Source organism: Pygocentrus nattereri, chromosome 20, assembly GCF_015220715.1.
Source record: "Pygocentrus nattereri isolate fPygNat1 chromosome 20, fPygNat1.pri, whole genome shotgun sequence".
Lineage (NCBI taxonomy): Eukaryota > Metazoa > Chordata > Actinopteri > Characiformes > Serrasalmidae > Pygocentrus > Pygocentrus nattereri.
The window spans coordinates 32,046,154-32,058,121 of NC_051230.1; the positions used below are offsets into that span (position 1 = coordinate 32,046,154).

General features: G+C 40.4%; 1 protein-coding gene and 1 long non-coding RNA gene across 3 annotated transcripts in view; both read left to right on the forward strand.

Moving 5' to 3' along the window:
* LOC108434294 (class I histocompatibility antigen, B alpha chain-like) overlaps nt 1-9,859 on the forward strand; it is a 10,853-nt gene extending 994 nt beyond the window's left edge. Inside the window, exons 1-7 of one of the 2 annotated variants that reach the window (XM_017709323.2) lie at nt 446-624; nt 3,269-3,529; nt 4,561-4,833; nt 6,304-6,597; nt 6,707-6,814; nt 7,688-7,720; nt 8,235-9,859. In XM_017709323.2, coding sequence (XP_017564812.1) covers nt 528-624; nt 3,269-3,529; nt 4,561-4,833; nt 6,304-6,597; nt 6,707-6,814; nt 7,688-7,720; nt 8,235-8,269 — 1,101 coding nt within the window. In that variant the 5' untranslated portion in view covers nt 446-527 and the 3' untranslated portion in view covers nt 8,270-9,859. Of the gene's footprint in view, nt 1-445; nt 625-3,268; nt 3,530-4,560; nt 4,834-6,303; nt 6,598-6,706; nt 6,815-7,687; nt 7,721-8,234 lie in introns of those variants that run through there. The other variant, XM_017709324.2, reaches the window with a different exon arrangement.
* A 273-nt stretch (nt 9,860-10,132) lies between these two features.
* LOC108434296 lies at nt 10,133-11,633 on the forward strand. Its single transcript, XR_001858357.1, has 3 exons — nt 10,133-10,174; nt 10,535-10,593; nt 10,852-11,633. It is a non-coding gene; the product is annotated as an uncharacterized LOC108434296 (long non-coding RNA).
* Nucleotides 11,634-11,968: the final 335 nt, after the last annotated feature.

The following is an 11,968-nucleotide window of genomic DNA, read 5'->3' on the forward strand; positions in this document are numbered from 1 at the left end:
CATCAGCGTCTGCCTGGCAACTGATGACGCCACACGGTTCGCTTCTTTCATTGGCTGCTCAATTTGTTGGGCTGTGAGAAGCGGGTTGCCATGTTGACGCCAATATACACTTAACTCAAGGCACACGGGGAAAACTTCATTAAACGTGTGAAAAGAGCTGAATAACGTGTCTGTAATGGTGTCTAGAAGTAGAGGTGTTTGTAAAGCAGTGCTCTGTACTTCTACACCGTGATTAAACCAGCAGGCTCTTCGTTTTCATCAGTTCAGTGAAGCGGCTCTCCGCTGTCTTATTCTCACCACCCCGCTCCTGTAGAACCTGCACATCCATATCCAAGTGTTGGAGCAAATTTCCCACTTCTCTGTATATATGAACATATATTCGGGAGATTATGTATAAAATATTGTCAGTATATTTTTAGTACAGACAAAACATTACAGCTGGAATTTCTGGCAACCCATTTCCTGACAGAAGAAGTGGAAGCAGAAGATATGGAGTCGTTTTCTATGTGTAATGTTTCTCTATAGAAATGTTACATGTACAAAATGACCGGCGTTGCTGGGTAATGGATGATCAACACGATGTGCAGAAGTGGCTCCTTCTACTGCTGCTCAGCGCACAGGCGGGTAAGTCCAGTGGAGCTGCTGGTCCGGACCTGCTGGCCGGAGCGGAGGGCTTGTAAACAGACGTGACGTCACGTGAGACGGTCGCTGCTACTGAGAGATTAAACGCTGGAAGTCTTAAAGTAGTGTGACACATCAGTTCGGGGGACTAAAACATCTGTACACCTTCTTACCGGCAGCTGTGAACATTATAATGACTATATTTTAATAAAACCACGAGTCTTGCTGCAGTTGCGCCGCGCCACCTCGGTCCGTTCGTGTGAGGCGGAGAGAAAATAAATAGAAAAATGTCTCCAGAGCAATGAAAGAGTTTATTTACATTTACGGCATTTGGCTGACGCTCTTATCCAGAGCGACTTACACTTTGATCATTTTTTACACAGGTAGGCGAAGGTGGTGTTAGGAGTCTTGCCCAAGGACTCTTATTGGTATAGTGTAGGGTGTTTACCCAGGTGGGGACTGAACCCCAGTCTACAGTGTAGAAGGCAGAGGTGTTAACCACTACACTACACCAACCACATTTTTTGGAGAGACTCCAAAGGTGCTGCCAGATAAACTGCTGTATGAAATATATATAGAGCAAACCCTTATAACTATTATAACTATAATTCCAAGAATTCTATTGCACTGGATAATTGATAGATAAATAACTAAAGGGTTGTACCGGCATGTTCAAATAATTTAGGTAGTTGTATTATTTTTTTTTTCCACAAATATCTTTTTTTTTATATATATAAACAAACAACAAATCCTCCCTCCACCCTAAAACCCAATAATCACTCTATTGATACATATTTATGTTTGTATGTTACAGTTTTTTATAAGTTGTAAGAAGGGTAACCACATGTCTTTAAAGTCATTGAGCTTTCCTTTTGATATATAGGTCAGTTTCTCCATTGCCAAGTCGCTGGACATTTGTTTAATCCATTGGTTTATCTTGGGTCTCTCAGTTTCCTTCCAGTTCAGTGCGATCACGTGTTTAGCCTGTAACAGGCAAAAATTGACAAGTTTCCTCCGTTTTGTAATCCCTCCCGAGTCATTAGGAAAAATATGCAGCAAACAAAGTTTACCATCCATTGGTACATCACATTCAATCAGATGAGAAATATATGTAATAACCTCTTTCCAGTAAATCTGAATTTCTCTGCATTTCCACATACAATGAAGTAGAGTGCCTTTATCTGCACCACACTTTACACAATCATCCGGAATGTTTGAATTGAAGTGGTGAAGCTTTACAGGGGTAATATAAGTTCTAAATAACCATTTGTATCACCAATCTGAACCTGGTGTTAATAGTCTGTGTTTGTGCCAACAAGCATGAGCTGTTCCACTCTTCGACAGAGATTTCTGTTTGCAGATCATTCCTCCATGATTCGAGATATGAAAAACTATTTTCTTTTGAAGCTAGAAGTAAAGTGTTATAAAATTTGGAAAGCAAGCCTCTCCTCCGATGACCATTAATGGCTATATTCTCTATAGTGGAAAGTGAGGGTTCAGCTGTGGATTTTAATAGGGTGGTGATGAAACTTCTAATTTGTAAGTACTTAAAAAAGTGTTTTTTGGGTAAGCCATATTTATTAACCAATTGTTCAAAAGACATCAACACTCCTTCATTATACAAGTCCCCAATTTTCTTCAAGCCTTTATTAAACCAAATCTTAAACCCCATGTCTGCTCCCCATGTCTATTTCCCCAAATAGGTGAGAGATATGAGATCGTAGGTGCTTCACTCAGTGCTATATGTGATTGATGCCAAACTGATAAAGTATTTTTGAGAAAAGGGTTTTTTGTGTCTTTTAATAGTTGTTTGGTTTCATCTGAATAGAGATAAGATGTTATGGGTAGCTTTGTTTTGTTTTCAATGTGTATCCAAGCAGGTGTATCAGTAGTGGAAAAGTAGCATGTAGCAGCCCAAAGTTGAGCTGCCCAGTAGTACAGCTTGAGATTAGGCAATCTAAGCCCTCCTCTGTCATAGGGCAGATAGAGAAGAGAGATACGCAACCTGGGGCGCTTATTGTTAGTTGTATTATTAGTAATAATAATAATTATAGCAGTATTCCTCATTAGTCCAATATCCTATACACAGGTTTTTCTATGTTCAACCAGCAATACCAAACACGGCCTGTAGGTGGCAATGGTGCACTACTTATGATTGTTCTTTCACTCTGGGTGCTCTGGGTTTCCTCCCGTAGGCCAAAGACATGCACTCAGGCCAGTTGGAGATACTAAACCGGCTCTAGGTCTGACTGTGAGTGTGACAGGGTGTGTGTGTGTGTCCACCCTGTGATGGAGTGATGACCTGTCCAGAGTGTTTCCTTCTTTCCACCCAGTGAGTGCCGACAGAGGCTCTAGCCCCCCCCGGGACCCAGGTGGACAGTGTGTTGTGGCTTAGTTGGCGAAAATTCTTTTAATGCATGTTATTATATTATTTACTGTGATATACTGAGGGAGGATAACTCCCCTGTTTTTCCTAGGAGGGGGTCAGGACCCCCACGTCCTTCCCCTAATCTCCTCCTATGGTTCTTTTCCTTCAGAGTGTAAACCCAGACAGATGATCTCATCACTGCCCATGCCTTTATATGATAATGATCCAGGCCCTAACACTGGTGACCATTCACAATGTGGACTGTTTGTGTCTCAACAGCGTCCCACTCCCTCCAATACATCATCACTGAAACCACTCCAGGAACAGATCTCCCAGAGTACACTGTGGTGGGTCTGGTGGATGGAGAGCAGTTTGTATACTATGACAGCAACATCAAGAAGATGATTCCAAAGACAGAGTGGATGCAGAAGAATGTGCGTGAAGATTACTGGACCAGAGAGACACAGAAGCAGGATCGAGTTCAAGAGATCTTCAGGGCTAATCTGGCTATTTTAATGAAGAGGTTTAATCAGACAGACGGTGAGTTGAGTCCTTCAGTTAAACATCACACCAGTAAAGATAAACCTAATGAAGTGACTGATTCAGGTGACCAGGTTGGTGGTCAGTGTATCATTAAAATGTCCAATGTTTTTCTCTAAGAAATATAAAGAGGTGGGAAGTTCCAGTTTTGTGTATTTTGGCTATGAAAGCTGCTGTACTGTAATGAACCATGATGAAGGCTGACTGATAAAACTGGGAACTATGTAACTTTGTACGTTGTGTGAGGAAATCATACAGTAGCTTAGTATAATGAGCGAAGCTATGGTGACCTGTGACCTGTGGCTGAAGCCCAAAAGCCAGTCCCTCAACACACGTCTGGGTGGCTCCAGTTCTGGAGAGATGGAGACGGCTGCTATCAACACGCCATATACTGTAATACATGGATGGATCAAAAAGCACCGCAGATGAAATAAATGATGTGCTATTCGTGGATTGTGTGGTTGCTACATTCAAGTAGACTGTATGTCTATACAAATCAGACATATAACAGATATATACCTCTTACAGAGGCAGTCGGATTCAGGTCCCATAACCCCACCTCTGCTTTTTAACCTGCTTATGACTTTAAGACACGTTTGGGGTGGTAGACAAGCGAGTAGTAGAAGTGGTCAGTAGATGGCAGCAGCAGCAGCCGCCCCCCTCTGTTGGCCAAAATAAGCACAACGCAAGACGTCTGCCTGTCTGCTCTGCTGCAGGTCTTTCTTAGGACTTTTTTTTTGTTTATTAGGACATGTTTTTATCTCGCAGTTAAAAACAGGGACATTCCCGGAGACAGGTCCAGCCAGGGACAGGGACAGGTTCTGGAGGAATGATTTATTCCAAGTCATTTTGGACCATTTCTGTCGGTCTATTTATCATGAGATTGTGACAAAACGCAAGAACAGTTGTCAAAAATGAAAAACGAGGAATTGAGACAACGTTTTGTCCCGATTGTGACCACATGTTATTTGAATGTAAGGACTTCCACCAGGCGGTCTGTATGATATGGTCACGTTTCTGTGTCTCTGCAGGGGTTCACACGTTACAGAGGAGGTCTGGCTGTGAGCTGTGTGGAAACGGCACCGTTACTGGATACTTTCAGTTTGGTTACGATGGAGAAGACTGGATGAGTCTGGATATGAGCACATTGACCTGGACTGCAGCTCATCAGAAAGCTCTTAGTACCAAACTCAAGTGGGAGGCTGCTGGAGATCCAAATTACAGGAAGCACTATCTGGACAACGACTGTGTCGACTATTTGCGGAAGTATGTGGAGGACGGCAGATCCAGTCTGGAGAGGAAAGGTACAGTACTGCTACTGTAACCTCTGCTACCTGAAGACCCAGCCCAGTTTTAATAGCTATAAAAAATGATTTCATATATTTGCCTAAACATGCGATGCATATTCCTTAGAAGCTAACAAAGTGTCAGAGTGCAGCTTCAGTGTATTAGGACACTGCATTCGCTCTGTCGGACTTAAAAACGTCCAGAGAAAAGATGCAAAAAGTTGAGATTTACCTGAAACACCAACTCCATCTACATCTTCTCAGCGGCTATTTAGGGTCAGATTCTACCCTCATGTTAGCTAGCCATACCTCCATCAGCTGGTCATCAAGGCATTTATGAATAAGTTAGCCTGCATGGTATCCTGCAACTAGGCCTGTCACGATCGTTACCTTTTAGCTAATGATTAATTGCCCTATAAGTAAGTTGTGATTAACAATTTGTTTTATTTTGTTAAGTGTTTGTAACTATTAAAGTTCAAATCTAAAGTAGACAGATTGGCTGATTTGATATCTGGCTTTCTGGCGGTCACCTGGCTACAGATCCAGAGCTAAACTAAGATTACTCACCGCTGCCCCCTAAAGGTGTCTTACCATACGTTTATTTAGTTGGTTTGCTTAGACCACTAATAGTTTTGATAACCTCTCTGAATGAATGGTTGTGTAGTGTAGTGGGTAACACCTTTACCTTCTACACTGGAGTTCAGTCCCTTAGCTGGGCAAGCACCCTACACTGTACCAATAAGAGTCCCTGGGCAAGACTCCTAAGACGCACCCCTCCCATGCGTTTTCTCCCTTTTTTCGATGTATTTAGTTCAATATGACAGAAGAAAATGCACCATCCTGTTTGAGACATAAACAAACAATTGTGAAAGTTTATAATTAATTTCAATAAAGCACTTATGCAATAACCGTGACGGGCAACAAAACTGATCTGTCAACAAACCTAGTATGTGCAGTCAGTACAACTGTAGTTTGTGGCTTTTTGTTAGCTGAAAGTGTGGCTGCTGGACACTTGCTGGTTATGTTTCTTTTGCCATATAGACCTAAAAGAGCCATGATAGCAGTTAAAGAATAAATAAAAAGCTGTATTCTCATCCACATCACATGCAATAACATTAAGTGTCAGGAAAGCCAAACCTTTCAAAACCTGAGCTGTACTGATCCCAGGGTTTAAATGAGTTTTGCTTTTACTCTGAGTGACCTCACACCCTCTCACCTCCTAAAACTGGGCATTCGAAAATGAGCGCAGTCTTCTACTAGCTGTGTGAAGTGGAGGTGTGTGTGGGAGGGTGGGCTGACTTCAGAGTTCATGAATTTGCACTATAAGTCTGTGATCCGCTGTAATGAGTTAGTGTAATGTACGACATCCAAGAGTACATCAAATAATGTGCAGTTCCTCAACACTGTTTAGGGGGCAGTACAACAGTATGTTAAAATCTATGGTTGTTACAGGGACTCATCAGTGCATAATGAATGTTCTCTCTCCAGTTCCTCCTGAGGTGTCTCTGTTCCAGAAGGACTCTTCTTCTCCAGTGGTGTGTCATGCTACAGGTTTCTTCCCCAAAGCAGTGATGATCTCCTGGCAGAAGAATGGGGAGGATCTGCATGAGGACGTGGAGCTCAGAGAGACGCTACCCAACCAGGATGGAACCTTCCAGAAGAGGAGCGTTCTGACCGTCTCACCTGAGGAGGTGAACAGACACAAGTACACCTGCATCATTCAGCACAGCAGCCTGGAGAAGGAGATGGTGCTGCAGGTGTCTGAACGCAGAGTCCTGTCAGGTAGGAGATCTGCTTCCTCAAGGTAAAAATGTCATCAATAAGTTATTGTTAATCACTGTATTCATGAGGCTTATAAAGGTCTACAAGATGTAACGTTCTTGTGTTTCAGATAAAGGATTAAGTATTGTCGTCATCATCATCTTTAGCACAGTGGTGGCTGGTCTTCTTCTCATCATTGTCTGTGTTGGACTTTTCATCTGGAAGTGGAAGAAGTCTGGTAAGAAAGGAAGGAGGCAAATGACCAGTTTGTAAAAAGAAACGGACACTTTTGAATTCTTGTAGACTTTATAACATATTACATAATTTTTAAATAGCTAAACGAACACATTTGAAAGCAGGTGAGTTGTTTAGTCCTACAACTCTGAGACATTTTAAAATGATCTCACTTTCAACCCCAATTCCAATGAAGTTGGGTCGTTGTGTAAAACATGAATAACATGAATAAAAACAGAATATGATGATTAGCAAATCCTTTTCAACCGATATTCAACTGAATACACTACAAAGACGAGATATTTAATGTTCAAACGGATAAACTTTATTGTTTTTTGCAAATATTCGCTCATTTTGAATTTGATGCCTGCAACATGTTCCAAAGAAGTTGGGACAGGGGCAACAAAAGACTGAGAAAGTTGAGGAATGCTCAAAAAACACCTGTTTGGAACATTCCACAGCAAGAATCAAGCAAGAATGGGAAAGAATTCCACCTACAAAGCTTCAACAATCAGTGTCCTCAGTTCCCAAACGCTGATTGAGTGTTAAAAGGAAAGGTGATGTAACACAGCGGGAAACACGCCCCTGTCCCAACTTCTTTGGAACATGTTGCAGGCATCAAATTCAAAATGAGTGAATATTTGCAAGAAACAATAAAGTTTATCTGTTTGAACATTAAATATCTCGTCTTTGTAGTGGATTCAACTGAATATAGGTTGAAAAGGATTTGCAAATCATCGTGTTCTGTTTTTATTTATGTTTTACACAACGTCCCAACTTCACTGGAACTGGAGTTGTATCATTAATGGACAGTGGGTTACAATAAACTGTAATCAGTTGTTTTTATAATAACTCATATCCTTCATGTGTCTTTCAGGCTTCAGAGCCGTTCCAGGAAGCCCTAAAGCCCGTAAGTGAATTTAGAATATTTAGTTCTCTTGTAGAAACTGGTGTTGTAATAATTTCCCAGAAACCTTAACTTAAAATAATAATGTAATCAACCCAGAAATGTAATAATATACTAATAATGTATGTACTCAATTATATACTACAGTTAAGCAGTGATATTTTTACAGATAATATAATAATTTTTATTAATGGAAATTTTTAGGGTGATCTTTTTGCTCTTTGCGCTTGAATAGGTGACAGTGAATTTCCAATAATTTTATTTTATTATTTATTTTGTTATTATTATTTTATTTTAATTTTATAATAAAGTTATAACACTAACCATACAAATATTACATTATTACTTGACACATCGTATTGGATTGTGGGGCAGTTTGTACCTTATTGGGTTTTTGAACTAGTTAAGTGCTAAATTGCTAAATTTGTATGACATTTCTGGGCATTATTACACTGTTGGATTATGCATCTCTTTATCATGTGTATTTGAGTGTTTAATTGTCTTACTTGTTTTACAGCTTCTGAGGAAGCCTCACCATCCAGCAGCTCCTAAAGACCAAAGGTCTTCATGTTTATTACAGAGAGTCTTTCTTACACAATATGAGGTTTTTGCAGTGTTGCAGATCAAGTGCTTTCAATGTGTGTTGCAACTCAGTTGAGTGTCTTCATGGTCAGTATATTATTTCTTTATTGTAGATTCATCAAATCTGACTAAAATGGCTCAAATTCAAGTAGGAGTGGGCAATATGAACTATCACTATTCATATCAGTGTTTTCCATTATTCACACAGTAACAATCTGATAGTTACAATACAGAAAAAAAGGTGAAAACATTAATAATAGCAACAGTAAATGAATGGCAGAAATGCCACATCTGTGTGAATGGTCATTGCCCGAGGGCTGTAGCAGACTGAAACTGAACCAAAATGTGTCCAAACATAAACATCTGTGACACGTCTGTAACACGTCTGTAACACGCATAACAATACAACACATTTATTAAAATAGTAGTGTAGTTAAAGTCCAAACCTATACGTCCCACATCCCTGTATAATTTCTACCTTCACTGCACTTTAGGACTAGCCAGACTTGGCAGAAAAACGGCAAATCTGGCAACCCTGAGTCACAGGATTAATCTGTTTTGTCTAATAGAGCGAAACAAAGGAGTTAAAATGGAAACACTTGGAAAGTAACACCACATCTGGACAAATGTTCGCCGTGTGCACACCCGTATTACAGGGATCGGTATAGTGTAGTGGTTAACACCTCTGCCTTCTACACTGTAGACTGGGGGTCAGTCCCCCACCAGGGCAGCAACCTACACTATACCAATAAGAGTCCTTGGGCAAGACTCCTAACACTACCTTCGCCTACCTGTGTGAAATGATCACGTCAGCCAAATGCTGTAAATGTATATGTAGGCTTAGTCTGTCTGATTTGCACATTACTTATATAAAGATTTACCTGTTATATCCACTGTTGAATTAGAGGGGGGGGCGCTCAGTGTTCACCCTCATATTTCAGTGCATAATTCTGTAGTTATAGTTAAATTCCACGTTTTGTTAGTTTTCTGAAACATATATAAATAAGTGAACATCCTCTATAGAGACACACGTCTGCACATTTTAATACACAATTACTGTTTACTTACTGAATTTAATATCAGGAAAAATAAAACATGTAGCCAAAGCAAAAGTAATGACATTATAATTTTTCAAACATTGAATTAAATTATGCATTAAAACGTGTAGAGGCGTGTTCTCTGTAGAGGATGTTACTTTCACTTAGAAACAACAATGCAGTTTTACATACAGTTGTATTGATGTTAAAGAGAGAATTTGATACTTTATATTTGGGTTTATCTGCATTTTGAGCCACACATTTGTTTTGTGACTTGTTTTGCAAACAAAATTGGTGTTATAAATGTGCAATATATTCAACAGACAATGGAATAATGCAATAAATATTTTATTGTAAATAAAATAAGTTGTAAATAAGTTGTAAATAAAACTTTTGTAATATTTTTTAACAGTATATATTTAGTTATATAGGCCTCATTTCCCTGCTCTGTAACCCATCTCTGGTTTTTGTAAAGGGTCTTTATTTGTACAGTTTGTGATTAAATGCTATATTTGTCTCCTGACTTTAAGGCTCATTTTTTTCTTGGTGTATCTTCATCATTGAGGATTTGAACAGATGCTTTTATTTTAACTTTGGCCTTTTAGCTGAGCTGTGGGGATCTACCCAGCTCTCCCTTTATGATCTCCACAGCTGGACACAGTATACTTAACAGGTGTACCTGCTCTGCAGTCAATCATGTGAGGAGGACCTCTGACCAATCAGAGGCCTGTCTCATGTAGTTGGGGGAGGAGCCTATGCTTTAAAAGAGGCCTTCAAGCTGGCTGAAAGTGGTGCTAAATGTGTGCTGTGGTGTAGGTTCAGGCTTTTGTGTTGGGAGGTGTGTTAGTTTTGGTGGTTTACCTGCTTTTACTACTTTCAACTTGATCAATGTGATTGATTATTTGTACGATCTGGGGTTTCAAACAGGGAAGAGGTGCCACCTACACATTCACACCATGTAGACGTCCACTCTGTCCACTTCTGTAGGTCAGAGAGCACTACTGAATGCTGGGTAGGGGAGTGTAGAGTAGCTGGCTTGTTTCCTTGTGTAGGCGAGTGTGGTCAAGTTTGTTTTGTAACCGTTTTATTGTGGTTGATTTTTACTAAAACTGCTTCAGAAGCTCTGTTGACCTGTTCCTCCAGTTTCTAATCCACCACCAGTTCAGTCTTTTAATGCTGCCTGTTGCTGATCCCACAGTGCCTGAGAGAAAATGTGGGGTCATGACCAATAAACTGATTCTTTAAATATAAAAGCAGGTAAGTAACCTGTAACTTAACAACCTGTGAAGATTAAAACTTTAGCTGGTCAGCCTCCTTAAGCAAATGAGTTTCTTAAATGGTCAGTTAGTTATGGTCTTTGGTGATCTTTACAGGGAGATTCACTCCCTGATGCTCTGAATATTCTGCTGGAACTGGGATGAAGCAATCTCAACCAAACTAATCCACTGCACACCTTGATGACGTGTAATTGATTGCATTACATGCGATGCTGGACATGATCTCTGTTTCTGCCAGGCACATGAAGGGGTACAGGGATCTGCACCTGGAAGTTGCAAACAGAGGTTAAAACGTGGCGACAGCTGTCCGGCACCCACCTCATCGCTCCGATGCAGGGTCATCCCGGCTTGTTCGACGCTCCAAATGCTGAGAAGCTCATTGCACGAGGCTTTGTTCAGATTTGCTCATCCTAGAGTTATTACAGAGTGTTCAGGGCCTCTTTCGAGTGAATCTCCCTGAACATGGCAACAAAGCTGCACATCTTTTCATGAGGAGCACAAACTCTCTCCAAGAACATTCAGCCTGGTTTGGTACGCCGTGACATGGCTTTGTTTCTTCACCAGGGGTTTGCACTGACTGAGCACTAGTATGTGAACGCTTCGCTTGCAAGTCTCCAGTTCCTAGTCTTAGTTGGGTTTTAGAAACAGATGTGGAATCAGCCCTTAAGGACAACTTCCATGTACTGTGAAGAGAAACTGATCATGTACAGAATGCTAATTTATAAGATCACACTCATTGTCATCAATCTAGTTGGGCTCAATGTTGGTACTAATGCCAGGTTTAGGTCTGAGGTAGAGGCTGGGGTTAAAGCCAGGTTCAGGGTTTGGGAATGTCTAGATGAATTTAATAGACAATAAAAGTTAAATGTCAGGTGCGCATCTGTGGTGAACATGAACAGCAACAAAGCTTTAAAGTTCTCATTCTGCTTTTCTCTTAAACTCAACTTCTGTGAAGTCTAGTTTTATGTGCTGTTTGATGTGAATGTTTCATAATGAAGTTTGAGCTTCATGTGTTTTGAATCTGTTTTTCAATCCTTTCATGGTGGAGAGGTACATGCAGGGTGTGGTGAAGCAAAATGGTCCTCAAAACTTTTTCTTCAGATTCATGACGGTTTCACCATCAACATTACACACAAAACTCAGACACGTGTAGGTTTACTGGTGGTTTTGGATGGAAAATAAAATGTGTGGTGTGGACATGGCGACCCCTGGTTCTTATGACCACCACTACTTAGAAAAAAAGTTGGTAAATTTCTCTACACATGAATTACTTAATCAAATCACTCTGTTTACAGTTTAACCGTCAAATTATGGAGGAAATTTTGAAATGAGAAATTGGTGGTGTTCCCCTGTAG